At 40.4% G+C, this 25,557-nt stretch overlaps 1 protein-coding gene across 1 annotated transcript in view; it reads left to right on the forward strand.

The window, feature by feature from the left end:
- Positions 1-215: 215 nt before the first annotated feature.
- The window catches only part of LOC149236595 (uncharacterized), a 33,032-nt gene continuing 7,690 nt past the window's right edge, over positions 216-25,557 (forward strand). The window contains exon 1 of the mRNA XM_089368968.1: positions 216-1,144. Coding sequence (XP_089225094.1) covers positions 296-1,144 — 849 coding nt within the window. The 5' untranslated portion in view covers positions 216-295. The remainder of the gene's footprint in view (positions 1,145-25,557) is intronic.

The raw sequence follows: 25,557 nt of genomic DNA on the forward strand, positions 1-25,557 counted from the left end.
AAATTCCATTTGAAAAAAATAAATATATATATATTTTAAAGCTCATCCTGCATTAACATGGAACAGAACACGAAGTCAACTTATGTTCAATCTCGAACGGTAATTTATTTTAATCGTGATTGATTAATTCAACAGAAAAATATAACTGTTAACTGGATTCGAGTAAAGAACATACAACATATGGAAGACTGGATCATGAGCCAACCGATGCATTTACGGAACTTGAAAATTTTTCAAAGTTGATTGCTCTCCATCCGCAAAGACAGAAGATCGGGGGATATACACGCGTTATAAAATGTCCAAGTTCCTTGTCATCCTCGCATACATTTCTGTTTTGTTATCAACACACTCTTCCTTTACATGGTGCAGTTCTGCTGAAGAGGATGAAATCATATCTGAGTTCCAGCAATATCTACGAATCCCAACGGCCCATCCAAATCCCAACTACAAACCAGCCCAGGATTTCATAGTTTCCAAGGCTAAATCCATAGGTCTCAACATCCAAATCCTAGAATTCGCCGAAGGAAAACCAGTTATACTCCTCACATGGACCGGAAAGAACCCAACATGGCCTTCCATACTCTTAAATTCTCATTTAGATAGCGTTCCTGCAGAGCCAGAGAAATGGGTCCATGACCCATTTCAGGCCATCAAGGATATCAAAGGCAATATCTATGCCAGAGGCTCCCAAGACGACAAGTGTATAGGAATGCAATATCTTGAAGCCATTAACAGACTGAAGACAAAGGGATATCAGCCTCTGCGGACAGTGCGCGTGTCCTTTGTCCCGGATGAAGAGATTGGTGGGAGGGATGGTGCCGGGGCTTTTGTTTCTTCCAAGGAATTCAAGAATTTGCATGTGGGCTTTGTACTGGATGAAGGACAGGCAAGCACAGATGAGAGTTATAGAGTTTTCTATGCTGATAGGATTCCTTGGAATTTGATTATTAGGGCTACTGGAGCTCCAGGCCATGGCTCGAAGCTCTATGATAACAGTGCTCTTGAGAATCTGATGAGGAGTATGGAGGCTATAGCTCGTTTTAGATCAGCTCAGTTTGATCTGGTGAAGGCTGGATTGGCAGAGCCAGGTGAGGTGATAGCTGTGAACCCAGTTTATGTCAAAGCAGGTACTCCTACCCACACTGTAAGTTCCTGTCCTCAGAACCATGATTTATTATATCATTTTGATCAACAAGAATACATTTTTTCTGTCATTTTCCTATTTCAAATCTACAATACTTTTTCAAGTTATTCAAGAAACAAGTCCGAACACCACAGACCTTCCTTTGGCTTCGGTGCAAGGTACGAGGAGCCACTACTCCACTAAAATAGTATAGGACTTAGCATTTATCCTCATTCTTTTGGAAATTTTCTCTTACAAGTGACACAGACCAAAGCAAGTATAAAACCTCTGAGCTCTTCAAGGGTGAGGTCAACCATAGCGAAAATGGATACCTATGATCTCACCAGATCCAGTGTCCCGTTGACCTATTTTCAATCTACTTTAAGATAATTTGGAAATGATAAGTAGGAAAGGTAATTTAGGTGCCAAATACGAGGAATGACTATTTTTTTAAAATAGTCTAGAACTTTGCAATTATCCTTTTGCCTTTGAAACTTGTGCCATTAGGGTGAGATAGACCAATTGTCTCTTAAGGTGAGATAGACCATAGGAAGATTGGAACACTTCTAAAAAATATGATAGACCACAGCAAAAAATGGAACTTCTGAGTTTATCTGATGTGTGTATTAGATGATAAGATTGTGTATTAGAGCTAAAGTTTCAGTCTTTGGCATTCTACGCATCTTGGTTGTCTTATTTGCTCTTTTCCTATCTTCCCCTGCTTTAATCGTGACTACCCTTTGTCTGTCATCATTTTACTGAATCAAAAATATGGTAAGAGTTATGTGTATTAGAGCCTTACTGAACCAAAATATAATAAAAGTTGTCTGCATGAGAGCTCATCTCTCCCTGCTTTAATCGTGACAACCCCATGTCTGTCACTACTTTACTGAACCAACAATATGATAAGAATTATGTGTATTGAACTCTTATCATATTTTTGGTTCAGTAAAGTGGTGACAGACACAGGATTGTCATGATTAAAGCAGGTGGAGATAGGAAAAGAGCAAATAAGACCACTAAGATGCGTAGAATGCCAAAGACTGAAACTTTGCACTTATCCTTATCTCTTTGAAATTGTTGAAAATGTAGCGAGCAAGGTCTTCTGGCTTGTGCCTTAGCCAATGAAGACCTCGAGTTGTCCTCATGAGTTAGAGGAGGTTGAAGTTGCAGGGCTGCAGTAGGGCCGAAATTCTGAAGCTGGGGGCCAGAATTCAGAATTAAAGCTGCATCTGAAAAGATGACACTTGGAGATTTTGGCAGGGATCATCTACTGGAAAGAAGGGCTGACTTGGTGGAGGAGGAAGGTCTTTTGGTCAGGTCTAAGGTCTTGGTTTGACTCAACTTGATTTGATTGTATTAATGGAAGACTTTGACTAGGTTTTCCCTAATAGAGGGGTTTTAGCCCTGGCTGAGTGCTTATATCTGGTGTCCTTGATCTTCATGTTTTGATTTGATGATTGCTTGACGAAAGAAGCTAAAAGAAGAACAGAAACAAAGTTAATAAGAGCACAAGAATATCACAAGTAATTGTCAATATAAGAAAATCTTTCTACCTTTTCGATTTTCTAACATCTATTACAAAGCTCAATTGATACAGTTGATCTTGGATGGCCTTGATCCTGCTTGATCTCGACCCTCTAGCACACAATTGTTCCTTTGTTGCCTCCTTAACTTGCTTTGCAAACCTTGCTGACTTGCTTCAATTTTGCTCCTCCTTCATTGCGCACTTGCCAACCTTATTCCTTGCACCAATCTCCTATATTCTAGTGCACTCGAGGCCCTATATTCTAGCGCACTTGTGCCCTATTTCTTAGCACATTTCAACCTCCTATTCTTTAGGACCCCAACTCCGCTTTCCTGTGCACAACAAACTCCTAAATGCTAGCTCATTTGTGCCTCCTATTTCTTAGGACACAATTCCTCCGCTCTCCATAATCAAGGCTCTCTCACAAACTCGTGAGCTCTGTCTTGTCACAAACCTCTGTGCACAAAACAATTATGATTTCCTTGTGCCTTTGTCCTCCTCTTTATAGGCCCAATTTGAACATGCAAGGATACCCAGTTCTGATTTTAGAAGTCGAGTTTTGATTGAGAGCTAACTGAGAGTTCTTCTTGTCCTTTCTCCAATTAACATTGGAGTTCTTAATTCGTTCTCTCTCCAATCAAAACTAAAGACTAACTCGCTCATTCTTCAATCAAGATTGAAGACTAACTCGTTCTAATTGAACTGTTAACTGCTGCCTCCTTCTGTAGTCAAACTGATGAAGACTCCACATAATTGAAGCTCCAACTCTACACATACTAACTTGATGATTATTCCAGTAAATTGGTAATAACTCATCCTAATTGAAGTCTAACTCAAGAGGACAATTCGAGGTCTTCACTAGCTAAGGCACAAGCTAGAAGACCTTGCTCGCTACATTTTCAACAAGGAGGAGATTGAGCCTAATAATGAGGATGCAAATGTTAGGATATCAGACATTGGGAATGATTAAGATCATCTTGCTTTTATGTATTTTAGTCATGTCTGTTTCTTAGTGTGCACAAGTGATGTGATGATCATGATTCTATCTTGTACATGAGTGATCCGATGGTCATAGTATTCTTGATATTCATGACACTTGATCCTTGTCATTTCATCTTATTGGTGTTAAAAAATGTAAAGTGGCAATTTATTACTCTTATTTTCTTTAACCTTGATACTTGCTTGTGAATCTTAATTATCTTCTTATTTGTTCTTTAGTTAGATCTTTTCATCAAACAATATCAACAACAACAAGAGCAAATGAGGACATAGATATAGGCTCTTAACCAGGTGTTATAGCATCATTCAACACTCATGTAGACCTGATGCTCTTTTATGGCCTTAGGCAGGCCCTATACCCAGACAGACTTGACTTTTTACTAAAAAACTATATTTCAAATTCCATACGTGACTCTGCCCACTCAAAAACGTGTACATATGCGAGTTCCAGAATATTATACCTGCGTATACATTTTTAAATATGAAAAAATAAAATAAAATACTATTTTTGGGCGGGGTTTACGAGTTTTACCGAGAACCCACCTACAAAAGCCCGTGGCTAATTCAAATAACCAATTTGAGGTGGTATATATACACCCCTTGGTTAGGCCTAATTCATAAGAGAAGAGTGATATTGACATTATACTCGATTTCTCCTAGATTAAGTCTGCTTTTCCTGTGCCTTTTGCACTCCCAGTCTCTAGGAAACCCTAGTTTCCTTTGCAGAGTTGCCCAATCTCCTTATCTAGCATCTTCTTGCACTTATTAGAGAGGTTGTCTTTGTGGCTTGAGCTGGACGGATCAGGAGGAAGGCTTCGTTAGTGCCTTTGGCCTGGATCAAGTTGTATCTATCCCGTACTTACTACTGTTAATCAATAAAGAAGCTCATGTCTTGTTCCTGATATATGTTGTCTTCTTATGAATGATAATTTGAATTGTTATATATGATTATCTAACATATTTTTATGCATGCACGTTGAATTATCTATTATGTATATGCTCATGTGATTGATTTGTAGGTCTGCACATCTTAGAGGAAGCAAAGGGTTTGGATCCCCTATGGGAACATCTTCAAACCTAGGACCTTCAGGTATGTCTCTAAGTCCAAATTTGACAATTCGAATGTTTGGCATGCTTGAATGGGTATTCTTTGTTGATTGTTTTATCTTGCTCTGTTGAGGCTTTCAACCCTTCGGAACTTTTCCCGCCAACACTAGGGAAAAACCCCTCTAAGGGGAAAACCCAAAAACTCCTCTTCTTAGAATTTGCTTCAAATGAGATACAAAGACCCAATTGTCAGCCCTTACTCAAGTCCTTCTTGAATCTGCTCCAAATTGCTACACCCTGCAACTTCGACTTGCCAGCTTCGATATTGCTACACCACTTGCAACTTTGACCCTGCAATTTCGGCCTTGCAGCTTCTTTGAAAACCTTGATGTAACCTCCTCTTGAGACGTACTTAGAACAAGACAACTCTCCCAAGGTCAATGAGGTCAATACAAGGGTTTCCTCCTTCCAGCTACAAGTTTATGCACTTCGTTCTACTGCAACTCGGACCTGCAACTTCAACTTGTTCCTGCAACCTAGAAACCCTAGAATTTCGCGCGTGTGAGAGAGATAGAGCCCAAAAATAAGAAATTTCGTCCTCCCAGCTATTTCTAGACCTTCACTCTCATCTTTCTGCTCTTCCCAACTACAAATTGAACTCTTTCCTTGTAGATTGAACTTATGAGTGAGTGTGTCTTCAAATGAGGTCAAACTACTCTTTATATATAGACCTTCGCTCTCCTCTTTCTGCTCTTCCCAACTACAGATTGAACTCTTTCCTTGTAGATCAAACTTATGAGTGAGTGTGTCTTCAAATGAGGTCGAACTACTCCTTGTATAGTCTTCTCAAGGCGTCGAATTCCCTCCTTTAGGCCGACTTGATGTTCCCATGACCAACTTGTACTCTTGGAGATTCCAGGACTTTCTAGATTCCAAAATAACTCTTTTTACAATTACAAATTGCCCGGAAGGGTCTTATAAACATGATGTTGACTCCTTTGACTCATGAAAATAAATCCTAAGACCTAACAAACCCTAGAAGCACGAAGAACACACTTTTACCTAGAAGACCATCAATAATGTTCATGAAACCCATGCTTTAATAATAATAATTTTTTCTTTTCTTTTTCTCGTTTGTTAAGTAGGATACGTATTGAAATGAGTACAACAATTATGAAGACCAAAACTAGTTACATTTCTCAACAATTAGTCTATGCTTTCTTCCCCACTTGGGAGAAACTATTTGAAAAAACATAGGGCCATTCTTGTGGAGGGTCATGGAGCATTAGCTATTTAGAATAGTATTAAAGCTTTTATTTTACAAGGTGGAGTTTTCTTCCCCATGAAGGTTTCTTCTCCATTGTAAATTTGGTGTCTTGATTTTTTGTATGCTTTGTGAGTTAATATTTGAGTTGTTCAACCTTGTCATCACAGCCCACTTGTTTTCTAACATGGTATTAGAGTACATGTGAGATCAACTTTGCTTGTGATCATGATCGAGGTAGCTTTCAGTAGGTAGGAAGGTGTATTTTTGTCCATGTTTAAGTTTTTCTTTCATTTGCATGGTTTGGCCTTATCAATTTCTACATTCTAAGAGCTTTAGATTTGTCTAGATGGATTTGAGATCAAACTTGTGAAGATCTCAAAATTAGCACTCAAAAGTTTGAGGTTTCTTGTCTGTTCTACTAGAATTGAATGTCTTGTAGTTTTTTTGATCTCACCGTCATCCTAAAGAATCATTGATCCGGGATGCCTCATCACATAATTTGTCATCTATTTCGGCACTTTTTGGGTCAAAAAATTTGAGTTGTTGACTTGTAGGGCTTGTTACCCACCAAAAGTGGGTGACTCCTAGGAGAAACTTTTCTCCTATTCATCTCTTTCAACTGAGAGCTAGCAGCCCCTAAGAGCCACCAATTATCCTATGTGATGTGCCATCCATATCTCTGCCACTTGCGTCAGTCATATGTTTCCTTGCCCATTTGCGAAGAGCACATGTTGGAAGGTGGGCTTCTGATCAAAAGGTACTTTATTCATTCTGCAATCAGGAGCTTATGCTTGTTTATATTTGGGCATTTTGGCATCGATAATGGGGTGACTTGGATTAAAGAAGGGTCTTGGCCGTGATCTTGTTCCCTCACCTTAAATGAAGGATTAATTTTGAATTGTAGTCTAGTGGGACTTCCCCTAATGGCCTAACACATATAGCAGGGATACTAATTGAGAAGTCATAATTGAGATAGCATAGCCCCATCTCTCCCTATTCCATACTTACCACTTTCCATCTTACATTACAAGCCCCTATTCCACCTCTATTCTTCAAGTTCAACTGACCACTGGTTGATTGGGATTCAATACCCACAAATCCTCATACTTGGGTAGGGCTTGGAAATGTACCCTGGGAGGTTGATGCAACTAAAAGACACTGAAAAGACCATATGATGGCCATAAGAAAAACAAAAGAAAAATCAAAATGCAAAAGATGGTCAGGACTTACAAATTAGCACGTGGGCAAAAGCCAAGCATGAGCTCTACCTCACTCATATGGCCATCACCTAGTTCCTGGGCCAATGTTACCCTATATTGTAGACAAGGACCCCTTGCATGTCCCATCCCCTAATGGGCATTGAACTGCCCCATCCTAAAGGGAGTAATAACTGCTATACATCATACAAAGTAAGCTCTCATCCTTGAGCTACAAGCATTATAAAAAAGAAGAATCAAGAAGAAAGTAAAAGGCTTTTAGAGGGGTGGAAAAACAAAGGTTGAGTTAACTCATACATCCACGATTGCTCCCTCCTCACATTCGTACATCTAGAATGAGGTACTCCATCATAGTTGGTCCCTTTGACCATGAAGTCTTTTCCCCTCCATTCCATCATTATTCACATGGCACCTATCGATTGAAGGTTGGACCAAGGACAAATCACTTCCCCTTAGGGGTTGATAACACTTAATAGGATTGTTTATTAACCACTCCTACCCAGTGAGGTAACACCATTATGTGACTAAAGCCCCAATTTTGGAAGAGAAGCCTTATATGAAGTGTTAATTTGCCCATTTCTTTCAAGCTTGGTTCACGCAGATGCAATAATGATTAATGTACCTAATGGTGAAAGTTGCAACACTGGATATTGTGTAATTGGTAGGTGGTTCCATCTATAGGCTTGGGTAACTTAACTAGGGTCCAGGTCCTCTAGAGGGACATATTGACACCACAAGTGATGCGTTGAGAGCCATTGGACTTAGGAAAATTGTAGAGCATCATTTGCATCCATGGGCACCTTAAGCACGCACAAGGTTCCTGTACTTTGACCTATATCCTTTATGGGATGATGCACCTGGACCAACATGCCCCTAATCGACTTAGTAGTACTATAGGGTCAGGTAGTTGATCAGGGCCCAGATGAGGTTTGTTTCATGCCTTGAGACATGGGAGAGATAACACTATCTTCAGTGCACTCAGGGTTGGAGCAGAGCCAGGTATTTTCACCACTTAGAGACCCATGAGACCCATTTTTGGTTCCCCAAGCCCAAAACTGGGGTCCACCGAGGATTTTGTTAGAGTCCTAGGGGCCAACCCCTAGAACATGATTTTAGAGGGCCTCTACACTCATCACGACACTTTAAGCCCTCAACATCGTCGCTAAAGAAGCCTATGCTAGCATGATGTCAACATTTCGCCTTGCATATGTGGAGATTTAATTATATTGTCAAAAGCAATAAGTTCGACTTGTGACCTTACATGTTGCCACACATTACTTTATGATTTTGAGGGGGCTTGTAGGCCTAATTAAGCATTCACATGCCTCATACAAGTAGATAAACATACAATTGTAACTTCTCATCATCACACCTTTGGATTTTCGGCCTCATTAGAGAAATTCAAACTTGTTCTCTTGTGGATATATTGGATATATTGGATGCATTTTGATATTTGGAGCTGATCTTGGATATTCTTTGGTCTAATGGATGGAAATATTGCATGTTATCTTGTAAGTGTACTTAATTGTTGAATATCTATTTCTTAATGTCTAATGTATGGAATTATTGATTCTAGGTTATGCTAAATTGTGCCCTAATTTGTTGAAGATTAATTGAATTGCTATCTAGATAAATATTGCATGCATTATTCATACATAACATGTAATGAATCATCCTAGTGGTGAACTCCTAGAAGCTCTCCTATAAAACATCCATATTTCCTTTGCATAGGTAAATGCTTGAAATTTCGTTGCTAGGGCATTAAATTTCGGCCTCCTTATGAACTTTTTTGGTTAATATATCTCATGCTAGACTCCATATCCCAAGGGACAAGGGACTAGTCTAGTTGGTTGGTGATCATAAATTATTTTTATCCATATTTCCTCTCTTCTAATTTGGCCCTTTCAAAGCCAAGCTAGGAAACTAGGGCTTGTTGTGAATCCCTAGGCAAGTGGAGTTTTGGTGATTGGAGAGCCTAAACATCAAAGGGATAGTATTTGCCACAAAATCGATCCTTTTGGTGGGCATTGACTTCAATTTCATCCATAAACTTTCTCGCCCTAGTTGTTTGCCTAAGGGGGAAACCCTAGTTTCTTTGCTTCAACTTAAGGGCTTCCTTGAAGGTTTCATGAGCCTTGGTATAGCTGGTATACATTGTAAGAAACCTTTTCTCTTTGCCTTGACCACTGGATACTCCAACACTCATCAAATATATCAAACCCTAGGTCTTGTGCTTTATCTTCTAGGTCTCATCATAGAAAGCAAATTGTTCCCTTGTGGAACCTTGAACCTAAATTGTGCCTTTCTTGAAGAGCTCTTAGTGAGGTCATCTTACATATTAAGCGTAGAACATCTGATATAAGTGATCTCTTTCCTACCGAGACTCCTCCCATTGGTGAAAGTCCATAAAGAGTAGGTGGTTTTGGCTGTGGTGATAGTGGGCCTTTACCCCTTTGTTGTCGCTTTGTCTAGTTTATGCCTTGTAGGGTTTCCCTGTCCAAGGCTTGCTAGATTTTGCGGCAACATTTTTGGCGCCATTGCTGGGGACACAAAGCGTCTGTCTTCTTCCCAACGACATATAGATCCTTATTTGGCAACTCCATTGGAAGAACGACACCCTTGTTTTTCATTGAACTCAAATTTCAATACTTGTAGGGTGAAGCAAGGAAGTAAGGATCTCTTAAGGCATTTTAAAATTCACCTTGGTGACTCCTCCTGTGGTTGATATGCAACACTTAAAGCAACGTGAGATTGGGAAAAACCATACTCGACTTTGGATATTGCATGGATCTGTTAATTTGGCAGCTCAGGGACAAATTCCCTACTTTGGACAACCTTCCTCATCTAGAGAAGACCCTCTTTTCCCTTGGAAGAATTTAATTTGGTTAAGGAAAAATATATTTTTAATGTGAAAACCCACATGTGCACAAAAGTATAGGTCGACTTTAAAGTTAAATTAGGTCTCCAAGGAAGCATATAAATACAAGACAAGTCAACTTCATTTGGCATCACATCAACTCATCCATTCTTCTCTCTCTCCTCTTGTGATTGGTTCGTACATCTGAAATTGCAGGTCTCTCTCTCACATTTGGAAGGAAAGAAAGGACAATTTGAAATTTGCATTGACTTTTTCAGCTGGGACAATTTGACCATCTATTGACCACCTTTGACTTGGATTTTTGACTTGGTTTGACTTGTATAATTCCAATTTTGGGAGGCCAAATTCTTTGGTACAAAGATCGAGTTGTTATGGGTAGTTTGACTACAGTTGACCGCAGGAACTTTGAGTTTGACTGTGGACTTTCTCTCTTCTTTGACTGTGGATTTTGGGACTATTTTGATTGATCTTTGACTAGTTTGGAATGCTGCATCGACTAGCAGTTTGACTGAGACTTTTGGAGGGTTGTTAACCGTTGACTAGAGGATTGGTTAGGGCATCATTTGCTGCTGTTAACTTTAACCAGATTTGACTTGGAATAAATTTGACTATTGGCTCATCATTTAGATATTGGTTGGTTGATTTTGTTGGATAGTCAAAGGATTGACTTTGACTCTTGATTGGTGAATCACAACATTGTAATCTCTCCGTTGAACATTTTATGACAATCTAATAAGAAGAAGAATTTGAAAGGGTTTTCCTCCTTGTGGGGTTTTTTATCCTTGTCTTTGACCAAATTTGGTGTCTCTTGTTATTGCTCTTGATTGTTTACTACTCTACATTGCATTTACTATTCTATCTACAATTACTATTGATCTACGTTGCACGGGTTCGCGAACCCGGGGGTGGGGTTCTTGACCCCAAGTACCGGGTTATTCTAAAACGCACCCAAAAGAATCGGGTTCTCTGAGTAAGCACCAGGTTCTTCACAACCAAAATTTGGGTTCTTTTGTCTAATTGGGTGTGTCGAACCCCGACAACGGGTGCGTGGAACCCCAAAATCGGGAATGTTAGGGTTATTTTTTTTTGATTGATTTTGTTGTATTTCTTTTCAATGTCAACCTTTTTACTTCTCTTTCTGCAGTTTCGACCTAGAGACGACCATTGTAGATTCATTGTGTAGGCCAAATGTCATTATTATTGTAGCTATTTTAAGGTCGTTACTATTGTAGTTATGTAGCTGGAGAGCATGCTGACTGAAGATCTAAGTGATGCTGATGACATGGCTTGAGGAAGCCACTGTTCACTATTTTGAAATTTCCTAGTTCATGTTTGGAGATGCCTTAAGGCAAATTTTGAATATGGTATGACAATGGACATATATCAATGTATCACGATTCTTATTAACATGTAAACTCCAATTTGCACTTGATATGAAACTATAATTTTGAGATTTCAATGTGAATGTTGAATGTTCAATGATGTGCATGTTTAAATATTTAAAGTTTGAATCATAAATATTTTATTTTTCTTGTTTAACGTTGGAAAATATACAAATTCATATCTTTTACAACTTATAATCTCTCTCTCTCTATATATATATACCCTAAACGAACCCACGAACCTTGTTTCAAAAAGTGACATACCTGTCCCCGTCCTCGTCCTCAAACCCACGTTTCCTAGCAACATAGCTATTGATCATTGGAAGATTAAATTGTTTTGAAATATTGCTAATTGAAAGTAAAAATTGGGCTAAAGTGATTGTAACAACATAAAACAATGGAAATTTGACATGGTATCAAAGCCAAGGTGAAGACAAGCCTAAGGAGACGAGATGTGAAATCATCTTTGGAAGAAATTGAAGGAGCCTATTTGACTTGGTCAATATGTCTACCTCTTACTTCAAGGATTCTGAGAAGCTGGGTGACTCATCAAACTTTGCTGCTTGGAAGATCAGGTTGGAAGTGATATTAGATGAAAATGATGTCTTGGAATATGTGGAAGGAAAGGTTCCTGTGCCTTTGAAAAATGCTCTTGTTGCTGCCAAATCCAAGTATAAGAAAGGTGAGCTCAAAGCCAAGAAAATTCTCATTGATGGTTTGCAAGATCATTTACTTGTTTATGTTGGAAGCTTGAAGAAGTCTAAGGATATTTATGACAAGTTGGTTGGGATGTATGAAGTCAACAACTTGAATCACATCCTCTCCTTGAAAAATCAACTCAAAGAGATGAAGATGAACAAAGGGTGTTAAAATTCCTAAATTGGAATCCTATTGCAGCAACTGGTATTATTTCTCCTAACTGATAAACTAATTATTCAGTTTATTACTACGGCAACATCGAAATAAACACATTGCAACCTTCACAAATAGAGAGAAAAATTATCTCACTCCATAAGCAATCCCGACACTGGCTTCTGCAAAAATCTGGTCGTCCAAACCCCAACGTGAGCCCTTCTACGCTGCGTTTGCACTGTCTCTCACACATGTGGCTCGATTTTGCCTCTGATCAAACCGTCTAGCCTACCTCTGCTATTGGAAGCGACTCTTCAGCCTTCTAGAAGACTTTCCCGTCCTCTAGAAACTGAATTGGCCTCCTCAGCTAAATCAAACTACTCTGCGTCAGCCTCTGCTCTACTTTTGTGTGGATCACTTCTGCCACTTGCTGCTGCCTCTCCGTATCTAGAAAACGTCCTCCGGATCACTGCCCCTGCCCCTGCCCCTCACTCACTGTTTCGATCTCTAGCTCTCCGACAGCTTAGTGCTGCTACTCTGGAAATCAATCTGCTAAGAAAATCGAATTTTTGGTGTGTCTTCTCCAAGTGCCCATCGATCCATTCTTATGTCTTCCTGTTGGGACTCCAACGACTAAGATTAAAACTTAATCAATGGCTCAGATCATTTTTGGATTGATCCATGTGAGTTTCTAGATGATTCTCACCTTATCTCAATTAATATTGATTAATTAACCATATTCCCTAAAGTTTAGACTTAGGAAATATTTAAAAAAATCGGTTAATAATCTAATTGAAACACTTCTAGGTGGAATTTCTAGAACAATTTCTAGGTCTTGGAGATATCATGTATTCTAGCCTCTCCACCAAATATCGTGGCTAGAACCAATGTTATCAGAACTGGACCGAAACTCGCTGAACCGACCGGTCCGACTGGTTTGGGGTCAAATCCGGTCCGGACCGACCCTTTGAACCGGAATAGACCGGTTCGGTACTGAACTAGTCTATTTCGGTTTAGAGGCCGATTCCGCCAGTCTGCAAAGCCCGCAACTGTGTGGCCCAGGCTTTAAAAAATTCATTTTTATTTATTTATTTTACTTTTTCCTAATTTCTAACCTAGTCTAGCCCCCTAAAGCTATTTAAACACCCCCACCGCCTCTATTTCACTCACACTAATCATTCGAGTCTCTTGCAATTCTTGAGCTGAGTTCAGTGAGGAGAATTCAAAGAGCTTTTTGCAGGGTTGTTTTGAGGGAGATTTTTTGCAGATTTGAAGAGCTGATTGGAGTCTTGGAGAGCTGTTGGATTGGGAGATTTTTGAGCTACTTCAAAGATTTTTTTCCCAGAGATCTTTGGGTTTTCTTCAGTGGTGTTTGGAGTTGGTTGAAGAGTTTTTTTTTTTTTTAAATTTTGTTGGGGTTGCTACATATTTGATTTCAGAGGATTTTTGAGCTGATTTTCTCCAAAAAAATTATTGGATAAATCAATGAAATTTTTGCTATCTATTTTTGTTGCATTTTCTCCAAAAATATTTTTTCCCCAAAAAAATTAAAAAACCCTAGTGTTTTTATGCCGATTGGTAGGGGTTGCTCCATAGTTGATTTGGGAGGATTTTGGAGTTGATTTTTTTTAGAAAATTAAGAGGGAAAATCAAAGTATTTTTTTCAACCATTATTGTTCTATTTTTCTCCAAAAACCTATTCTTTTTTTCCCTAAAATTTTTAAAACCCTAGTGTTTTTATGCAAAATCCAGATTTGTAATTTTTTTTGGAAAAAAATTATGGCCGTTATTTTTTTCTCAACAATTATTGAAATTTGCAGGGTTATTTTGAGGGATTTCGTTGGCAAATTTCTAAGGGAGATTTTGGAGTTGATTGAAGAGTTTATTTTCTGATTGGTTGGAGCTTTTTCTCTTCTCAAAATTTACAGATCTTCTCCAGGTATTTCATTGCCTCTATTCCTCTTTTATTTTTCTCTAAAAAAAATTGCCATAGAATTCTAAAAACCCTAGGGTTTTCTATGCAGATTTTTCATTTCTTCTTGTAGAAGTTGTCATGGCCCCCAAAAACAAGAATGATTCAGCTTGGGTTCACTGCCATTTAAATGAACAAGGGATAAAAGTCTGCAACTATTGTGGGAAGAAAGTTAAGGGTGGGGGGATCCATAGAATTAAAGAACACCTAGCACATTGGAGAGGGCAAGTAAAACCTTGTGAAAATGTTTCTGATGATCTTAAAACAGAGATACAAAGTCTAATTGAAGCCTACAATGATGAAAATGGGAAAAACAAAAGAATTAAAAAATATATAGGCAAAAGTCAAAAGGATGATGCTATGCTTAGTGACCCTGATTTTGAAGAATATATGCCCAGTTTTGAAGATTCCTCTAGTTTCCCTGCTAGAGTTGGAGAGGGTAGTTCAAGTGCTTTTAACTTGAAGAGGACAACAACCCGTAAAGGGATTGACTCCTTCTTTGTACCCCGCACCACCCCTGGTTCTCAACCAACCCTTGATGCTAAATGGAAGAAGATAGAGAAGGAGGCTGCATATGAATGCATTGCTAGATGGTGGTATGATGCAGACATACCTTTTAATGCTACTATTTCTGCATATTATCAACCTATGATTATTGATATAGCTTCATGTGGAACAGACTTCAAAAGCCCTAACTTCCATTATATTAGGGGGCCACTTTTACAAAATGAGGTCCAAAGAATACAAGAGTACCTTACAGAGTACAAACAATCATGGACCAAAACATGATGCACAATTATGTCTGATGGATGGACTGATGGTAGATCTTGCACCATACTAAATTTCTTAATTGCTTGTCCAAAAGGTACTATGTTTTTCAAATCTATTGATGCATCTGATCAGGTGAAGGATTCGCAATTGTTATTTCGTCTTTTGTAAGAAGTAGTTATGGAAGTAGGAGTTGAAAATGTTGTACAAATGATCAAAGATAATGCCTCTGTTGCAGTGGGAAAGATGTTGGAGGAAAAACACCCCACCATTTGGTGGTCTCCATGCACATCCCATTGTTTGGACCTCATGCTTGAGGATATTAGCAAAATTGAGTGGATTAAGAAGTGTGTGGATGATGCAAAATCCATAACTAGGTACATCTACAACCACTCATGGGTTTTGAACCTTGTGAGAAAGCACACAGGGGCTAAAGAGCTTGTTCGATCAACCATCACACGATTTGCAACCAACTTTCTTTCGTTGCAATCCCTGATGAAGATGTTTTCATGTGATGAATGGAATTCATCTCAGTGGAGCAAAAAGGGTGAATGGAAACAGATGATTGACTAAGTATTTGACAAAATATTTTTGTCAAAGGCAGAGGAGATTGTGCTATTTAGTGAGCCTCTTGTCAGAGTTTTGCGGATGGTGGATGGTGATAAACCTGCCATGGGTTTTGTTTATGAGGCCATGGATCAGACCAAGGAACAAATAAAGGTAGCATATGGGGATAAAAGACAAAAGTACATTCCTCTATGGAGAATCATTGATGAAAGATGGAACAAACAACTCCATAGACCTTTACATGCAACTGGCTACTACTTAAATCCAAGGTATGTAATTTTGGATTTCAATGCTTATTACTTATAATTTATAAGTTATAAGTTATAAGTTTTGTTGACTTGATGAATATGTTTTTGTTTTCTGAATTTTGAAGGTACCATTATGTTAGCCTCCTGTTGCAACAGGGTTTCATCTTTCATGATTGACATTTTTACATGCCAAATATGTCATACTTTGCAAGCTGCAGTGTTCCATATTTTCAGAAGAAGCCAAAGAAGAAAGCCATGAAGTGTGCTAGTCCAAATGCCACTGCTGATTCCAATTTTGATGAGTTGTTCCAGTTTTGAAGAGTTTTCATTTAAGGAAGGTCCAAACAGTCTAAACTTGGCTTTCCTAGGTTTCAATTTCCTGTTTTAGAATATAGAGAAATGTGTCTGTCTAAACAGTTTAATCTTGGCAGATTTGTAGATAGGTAGAGAATCAAAGGGACCCAACTGTTTAATCTGGGCCCTGGCAGAAATAAGTGTAGAGCTAGATAGGAAACATTAAAAAAGAAAAATTGTAAATTTGGGTCTGCAAGTCTAAGTGCACCCAAACCAAAAAAGAAGAAGAAAAAATGTTAGGTGAGTAGGCTGGGTAGGTAGCTGAGAGGTTGCAGAAAGATGACTTATGATCAATTTTGTGTTACTAAGTGTATATTTTTCTGGATCACAGTGCAGACAGTTTTCATTCAAAGGAGCTCAAAGGTGGACATCACTAACTCCCCCTTCTTCTAATTCCCTAAGTCACTTACTAATTTCCCCAAAGAGGTCAAGATCTGCTTGATTCCTCTTAGTTCCATCATCCTCCGCATCAGATTGCCTTGGTGAAGATCTGCTTCACTCAAGGATTTTATTTCTTTTCAAATTCTTTTCCCCAAAATTAGCCCAAGGTCCCTGACCTTGGCGCCTGCTTATCATCACCATATTAACCACTAATTCTACTAAATAACTCCCTATCAGTTTTCCCCCTTCCCCTACTAAAACTTTGTATATAAAAATCCCCCTATGTAAAATATCCCCTCCCTGGCAATATAGCCATATTTTTATAAGTCCGGGAAAAAATGGTCCACCTGGGGCTGTTTTTAGCCCATCCGAGTCATAACAGGAGTTAGATGACACCTGGTCATGCTAACAGCCTCTTCCCTAGCCCTAAAACCCTCAAAAAACCCACTTTTTGCCCCCTTATCCTAAGTTTCGGGCATAAATTGTTAAACCCGCTCGCAAAAAACCATGTTTGACCCCTTATCCCTAAGCCCCAACTGTAAATACATTAACCGCGCTCATTTTAAACCCATAAAACCCCTTTCCCTAAGTCTAAACCCACCCGCGCGCTTTATTAAATTCGGAATATCCTGCGCATATTCCCTGCCCTTATACCCCCGCCGACTCACCATCGCCGCCAGCCGTTGGATCGTCAGCCCCGCAGATCTACGGCTGACGGGCCCTCCCATCCCCGAACCGCCCGAAGCTTAGCGTCCGGGAGATGGGCGGTATTACCGCCGTACTCCCGCCACGCGTCAAGCTCTCGGGTGTGGCGGAGCCCCTCCCTCCAAAACCACCCAGGCGCTAAGGCGGTGCGCCCAAAACCGCTTACCGCCATTTCCCTTGTGACGTCACCCGCCTGCGTCACCTCCCTGCCCAGTCAACATGACACGTCATCCGCCTGCGTGGCCTCCTGCCACTGTACCGCCGAGTCACCTGCCACGTGTCCTGCCACATCATCAGAGCCGTCGTACCTGCCACGTCACCGTCCGTACGTGATGACGTCATCATGCTGACGTCATCCCGCCACGTCATCATGCTGACGTCACCCGCCGTACGAGGTCCCATCGCTGACGTCATCATCACTTTTTGGCGCGAAGGAGCAAAAATCGCACTTCGGAGCCTCGGAATCAGTTTCTGAGGCAGTTTTTGATGAGCGACTAGCGCAAATTGCTCATCGCTGGATTTTTTAGGTCGAAATGGGGAATCTTTAGGGAATCTTTTCATTTTGCACCCCCCAGGAAGCCCGAAAGGCGCCGAATGACCCATTTTTCTTCGCGAAGCTTGCCGGAAGGAGCAGAAGACAGTTCTCGAGGAAGCAGAGGCCGAACAACGGCCATTAATTTGTGATTAGACCCACAGCAAAGGAAAACAGCGGCCCAGTTTATTGTCAAAGGGTATCAGAGGAAGAAAAAGAGCCAAAGAGTATCAGTCAAGATTTTTTAGGGGCTCGAAGCACCTGAACATTGATGAGCCCCCCAGAAAGTCAAATCAAGAGGCGTAAGCCCATCCTTGCTCTCAAATCACAGTTAAAGCTTTAAATGCAGACCGAAAGCAAAGAAGCAGAAATCCATACACATTTATTGCACAAAACACTGCACCAAAGCCGCCAAGGACTACATCATTTACTCAGTTTTGATAAGGCAGCCCGAGATATTTCTTGTATTTATTTCTGGATAGGATTAGGTCAAGTAATCATCTTTCTTTCAGACCTGTTTAGGTCAAGTTGTAATAAAAGCAGTTGTAGAGAGTTTTTCCCTATATATACCGCCCTCTACATTGTTACAAGGGTTGGACAATTGAGAATTTTCACTAGAGACTCGCCTTGTATACCTGGGTTTTTCTATAATCAAAGATTGCTGAAAGCTTGGAGAGCAAACTGTCTGTTGTAAATGAATGTTTTTGGAGATATGAAGATGGAATTCTTGTGCTGCAGTCTGAAGCAATAAGTGCATCTTACCTCTGTTTATTGTTTACCACTATCTAGATAGCAGAAAGAAAGAATAGCTTAGAATTTGTTTAAGTACACTCTATGCTCAATTTCTGCTGTTTCTTTATGTTTTCCTCTGAATGAATTGGTTATGAATGTGAATTCCCCCGGGCTCATATTTACCCCGATTCACCTGTGCTAGCCAATTATCTAGGGATTCTTTACTGCCCCTAGGTAGAGCTCTGTTACCCCCATCTGTTAAGTTGATTGAGAGATTCTTAACTGCCTCTCATTACTTAGCATTCTTTCCATCACTTAAACCTGAAATACTGTTTCATGCGCAGCTATCTGGCTCCACTTTCCCTCTCCTGTGACTGAAGAAGTGCACCAGCAGTTCTCCTCCTCGACTCCACGCCCAATGGTTTGAAACTCCCAGCCTATGCCTTGCCTCTCTGTCTGAAGACATCAATTTTCCCACCAAAAACAAAACAAAAACCCTCTGAACTCAAAACCTAGCCTAAAATCCTTTTCAACAAAGCTAAATATAAAAGAGAGAGCCCTCTCTGATTGCAGGTTGGCTAGAACCTGCAGTCCAAAGTTGGTCTGTGGTTACCTCGGCCGTATTCTTTTCCGGAGCTTAAGGACAACCTGAGTGATAACACATTACACTACAAATTTTGAAGCTGATGGGGAGGTATTAGGGGGATTGTATAAATGCATTGAGCGCATGGTCCTAGATTCCAAGACTCAAGATCAGATTCATAACAAGCTCTTGAATTTCAGGCAGAGTATCGATACCTTTGGAATTTCTATGGCTGTATGAAATAGAGCAAAGACTCCCCAGGTAAGAACTGTTAAAATTTGCAAATCCTTATATAAATTCATTTGCTAATACTTTTTTCTCCTTCCACCTTTTTTGCAGCTTATTGGTGGCAACACTTTGGTGGTCAATGCCCTCAATTGCAAAAATTTGCAATTCGAATATTGAGCCAGACATGTAGTGCTTTAGGGTTTGAGCGGAATTGGGTTGTGTTTGAGCGTATACACACAAGAAGAGGAATCGTTTGGAGCAAAAACAGTTGAATGACATGGTTTTTGTTCATTACAACCTTAGGTTGAGGTGCAACCAATTGTTGAATAAAACCCTTGAATCAAGCAACATTGTCTTGGCTGAATTTGATCCAACATCAGAATGGGTTGTGGAGAGTCAAGCACCAACATTTGACAATGAAGAACTTTCTTGGTTGGGCTTGGACCCACCTCCAGAGGATGCAAAGGCAGATATATTAGAAGCACCAGTAGTAACTTCAGGGCTAGGGGAATCAAGCCATAATCCCATTGCAGACTTGGATGCTACTCATTCTTCAATTGAGGATGAGGAGGATGATCAGGATGATGATTGATCATTGATTTGCTGTGGCTGTAGCTTGTAGTATTGTAGACTGTAGTATCATACTATGATCTATCATGTTATTTTGGACTATAAAGGCCTTTTAGAGCCTGCTTCTTGATGTTTGTAACTTTTCTAGTTTAGTAATGTTTTGCAATAAGTGCTATTTTGGTTATATGCACTATTACTTGCTATATAAATGAGAACTTTTGCATATTTGTGCCTAAATGGTTTGGATTCATATGGATGCACATGAATATATCTTTTTCTTTCTTTAAAATATGAATATTTTGTGTGTTTTTGGTAAATTGTTTTTTTTTTTGTCCGGTTCCAACCGGTTCCCTATTCGCAACGTTTTTCGGTTTGATCACTAGTTCGGTTCTGATAACATTGGCTAGAACACATCCGATCCTACAAAAACCAACACTCCCTCTTAGTGAGGAATGTGTTATATCGCTGCACACCTTGTCACAACACCCTGTCTCTGTATCATCTCCTGTCACGCTGCTGATGTCTGGTCACTGTTGCCCACCAACCATTGCACAACTTTGATATATGCTACATCTGTGCTGCTGCTGACCCTGCTGAACCACTGCTAACATTGCATCTGCACTGAAACTTTGTTGCTATTGCAACTGCAACATCTGCAACTGAAAAACATCCAAAATACTGAATCATCTGTGATCAATATGATGCATCTATCATTCAAGTCTTTGACTGCTACTAGCATCTGCACTGTCCACTGAAGACTCTGCGTTGCTGTTGACTCTGCACTGTGCCACCTGCACTGTTGCCAACTCTGCACTCTGCTCTCAAACCTCTGACTGCTACTAATCTGCAACTGTCACCCTGGTACTGACTGTTGAAAAGTGTAACTAGGTTTGGTCTTCGTAATTGTATGAGTCATAATAAAATGTACTTATGAAAAAGAATGAAAATAAATTTTATTATTATTATTATGACTTATTAAAGCATGGGTTTCATGCTTGGGTCATCATGTTTTAGGTCAAAGTCCCCATTGTGGACTTCTTGGACTTACTCTAAGTCAATAGAGAAAGAGATCCTTCTTGGGAGTTTGAATCGTGTGAAAAGAATTATTTTTGAGTCAAAAATGAATTATGTCACCTCCACACCAAGTTGGTCTGAAGAAGATCAAATCGGCCTCAAGAAAGGTAATTCGACCTCACCAGAAGCCTATATATTGAAGTAGTTCGATTCATTTGGAGGACAATCACACACACAAGTTCGATCTCCTAGAAGAAGCCGTGAAAAAGTGTGAAGATGCAGTGGAAGAAGGAGAATTGCAGGATCAAAGGTTTTGGGTTATCCCTCCCTATCACACGTGAGATTTTGTGGGCTATGACATCGAGGTCAAAGTTCTGTTACGACATGAAGAAACATCAAGAAGGTCAGTTACAGCATCAAGGTCGAAGTACGACATAAGGGTCGAAGTGCTGCTTCAAGGTAGAAGAGTTGCTTCAAGGTCGAAGAGCTAAGTGCTCCAAGGTCGAAGCTGTTGCATTAAGATTGAAGTTGCTAGGTTAAAGATACTACTGCATCGATGTGATGCTGCTGCTACTACTGCATCTAGGTCGAAGATAGTACTTGAAAGTGATCATCTACTGAAAAAGGAAAGGGCTGACTTGGTGTGGAGGAAATCTGTGTCTAAGTCAAGAGTCTTGGATTATCTCAGGAAAAACTATTGAACGAAGAGCTGTTGACTGGGTTTTCCCCTGACTATCCACCTACATTTGGTGTCCTTGATCTTCGTGCTATTGTTTTGGTAATTGCTTGATGAACTAAGATAAAAGAACATAAGAAAGTTAATAAGAACACAAGAATCTCATAAGTAATTATCAAGTATAAGAAAATATTTTTTCCTTTCCGATTTTCTAACACGGACTGCATCAACTGCCACTAATCCATCCTGACACTGAATATTGTGGGCCCTTGTAGCAAGGTATTGATCCATGAGGTTGACTCCTCAAGGATCCAACCCAATCTCTGTAGCTCTTTGGGGCTACAACACCAAGTCACCCCACCTCACTCCTGGAGGTATGTGGGCAATCATCGCGAAGTCTTTCTCCAACCTGGAGAACAACCTATCGATCTCAGCAGAAGCTGCCTGCTGGTCTTGCTTCTCCGACTTGTCCCTTCTTCCTTAGAGGACACTGGGTACTGTAGTGACCAAGATCACCACACCTGAAGCACTTGACCTTTGATAGGTCCTTCTTCTTCTTCTGCTCCCCTTGCCCCTGACTAGGACCCTGAGATGCGAGGGCCACATTCTTCTCCTCCTTCTGTTTGCTGCTACTGTTGCCACTGATGGAGCTCCTCAACAGAGCTCGTCTCAATTCTTCCTGTTGCAGCTCGGCCCACATTCTGTCCCATCTTGGTAGTGTGTCTATGCCCAATATATTTTGGAGGAAGACCTCCCAATCCTCAGAGAAACTGTTGAGTGCCAATCGTACTAGAGCTGAAGGTTGAGGCACTGCCCCAACAACCGACAACTAGTCTCAGACCTCCTGAATCCTGGTGAGGAAGGGGTCTATGCCTTCTCCCTTCTGCATTCTGATGCATCTCAACGTCTCCTCTAGGAACATCTTTTGCTGCTAGGAAGTGCCCTGGTATATCGTGGAGAGAGCATCCCACATCTCTTTGTCTGTTCCTTTGGCTGCTATATGTGAGACTATATGGTCCTGGACTCCATCCAGAATCAACCGCTTCGCCTGTGCCATCTCCTTCCTATATTCCTTGAGCTAGTCTGCATCCTTAGGAATTGCCATTACATTATCAATGTAGGCTTTCAGGCCATATTCATCTAGAAGGAAGGACATTCTAGCATTCCAGATGACATAATTGGATGATCCATCCAACCTATCCTGATCTCTAAGCCCGACAGTGGCCATCTTTGAAATTGTGGAAAACTCCCTCTTTCCTTGTGCTTAGCTTTTGCTCTGCTATTCGCACTCCCTTTTGGAATGCGTAACTCTGCTAGTTGCTACTGCCAATCTGCAACTAGAAATTCGAACTTCCGAGACTCGAAGTTCCCTAAGGAAAATTTTCCCTTTGCTGTGTGTGATTTTCTCTTCCACTTGGTGCGGATTCTGCTTTTGCAACCTGCACCAAAACCCTCTACATCCAACCAAGGAATCTGCTTAGCGAAAATCTGAGTTGCTACTGTTCCCTTTGACTATTGGAATCACTCTCTTGGGCAAATCGATTTTTTTTCCCAATCTTGCACTGAAAAAAGTCAAACTGCTGCTTCAACAATTTTGGCTTGCCTGTCTGGATATAGCGCTGCCCCTGAAAATTTCGGCTTGCGACTCCTTAGCAGCGAAATATTCTTCTCCGCTTCTGAACTTCCTGACTGATCAATCACTCTCTAATACCATGTGAAAATTCCTAAATTGGAATCCTATTGCAACAATTGGTATTATTTCTCCTAACTGATAAATTAATTATTTAGTTTATTGCTACGACAACATCGAAATAAACACACTGCAACTTTCACAAATAAACTGTGGAAAATAAATAGCGCTGGAACTGAGAAAATACTAGCACGTACACACATAAAATGACACCGTTGTTTTTGGACAAATGTCCCCAGAAAAACCCAACTTGGGAAAACTAGTGTAGCAGTGAGGGTTTTTGTTATTATGTAACAATGAATTCCTAGTACAATCTATGGATGCCCAGCTGACAATTTGTTAAGTTATGGTATGTTCTATGCTTATAACAGTTTACTTCTTTTCCTTATTATATTCCACCGATTAGCAATCACATGTACATAAAGTAAAGTGTAGATAGAACATTAAACGATCGACAGAAAACAAGCCAAGACAAGAGACACAAGATGTGGCGGCTAGCCAGGGACAAACCCCACAATGTGTGGGGAAACCCTTTGATCAAATATTCTTTTATCTTCAATAATTTAGCAGAGAGAAATAGTACAATAAATCTGATTCATATCAGAAGTAGCAAACCCTAGATCAGTAGCATCAGCATTAGCGGCTTCATTATCAAACTAGGGCAGACCATATCTCACAAACCGACAGTCGGATTGACTTCATTCCACCACCAAAAGTTTCGGCTTCCAGAGGAGGTTCAGATGAACCTACAGAGCAGTTCAGATGAGGAGATCTTCTAGGCCACGCAAGTCAATCTTTACTTCTGCAGTTGCAGCTTCAGTTTCAGCAGTTTCCGGCTTCAAACTAGGGCAGTCGATATCTTGCAAACTGTTCGTTGGATTGACTTCATTCCACCACCAAAAGTTGCGGCTTTCAAAGGAGGTTCAGATGAACCTACAACGCAGTTCCAAAGAGGAGATCTTCTAGGCCACGCAAGTCAATCTTTACTTCTGCAGTTGCAGCTTCAGTTTCAGCAGTTTCCGGCTTCAAACTAGGGCAGTCGATATCTTGCAAACCGTTTGTCGGATTGACTTCATTCCACCACCAAAAGTTGCGGCTTTCAAAGGAGGTTCAGATGAACCTACAACGCAGTGCCAAAGAGGAGATCTTCTAGGCCACGCAAGTCAATCTTTACTTCTGCAGTTGCAACTTCAAATTCAACAGCTTCCGGCTTCACATGTGTGAGAGAGAGAGACCCATTTCAGCGCAGTAGAGAAGAGATTCATATCTGCGCAGTAGAGAGAGAGAGATGTGATGAGATGAGAGAGTCCAAATGAGGAAAAGTCCTCTTATATTTATACACAACGTTGGTGGGTGAATAGATGCGACTGTTGGGCTTCTGAGCCTACATGAGTTGTAGGTCAGCTTGATAATAATTCCATAATCAAAATAAATTCATATCTCCATGAATACTTATCGGAATCGGATGATCTTTATATCAATCCTACACCTCTCGACGAGAGGAATCTAATAAAAATATTATCAGCCATGAATAAGATGACCCACATGAAGTTTTGCCGTGGTTGCCAATTTTAACACTCCCTTTCAACCATGGAGAACTTCATCTGCAATCTGTCTATCGGTCGTTACTATTCATCCATCAAATGCACTGCCTTGTACAGCTTGACCCTTGCCCTGCTCTGCTCTATTTTGCCCGTTCTGCTTTGTCTTGTTCTGCCCTGCACTGATCTGTACTGTTTTGTTCTATTCTGCTATGCTCTTGCATTGTTCTGTTCTACTCTGCTTTTGTCCGAATTATGAAGAAGAAGAAATGATCGAGGATGTATCATACTGACTCAAAGTCAGTCTCAGAGTATGTACCACTGGTCCCAGACCAGTCTCAACCAACCCAAAGTCAGCGTCATAGTGAGTACAACTCCAATGGTCCCAGACCAATATCATCCTCCACTGACTCAAAGTCAGTCTCAGAGTATGTACCACTGATCCCAGACCAGTCTCAACTGACCCGAAGTCAGCGTCATAGTATGGTACAACTCCTACCACTGGTCCTAGACCAGTATCATTGATCCCAGATCAATGGAGGTCACCCTAGCGTAGGGAGTACGGTAGTTACAACGATGCGTCCATCGGTACTACTATGGTCCCTAACTTCATTTCCCTGCTGATTGATCAGATGAGAGGTACTTCCCATGAGTCCCAGACTGCATGGGTAGGATGCCTCGACAGGAGAACTAATCAATCCCG

Source organism: Pinus tabuliformis, chromosome 8, assembly GCF_031772625.1.
Source record: "Pinus tabuliformis cultivar Carrire ecotype Pingquan chromosome 8, CPIR1, whole genome shotgun sequence".
Lineage (NCBI taxonomy): Eukaryota > Viridiplantae > Streptophyta > Pinopsida > Pinales > Pinaceae > Pinus > Pinus tabuliformis.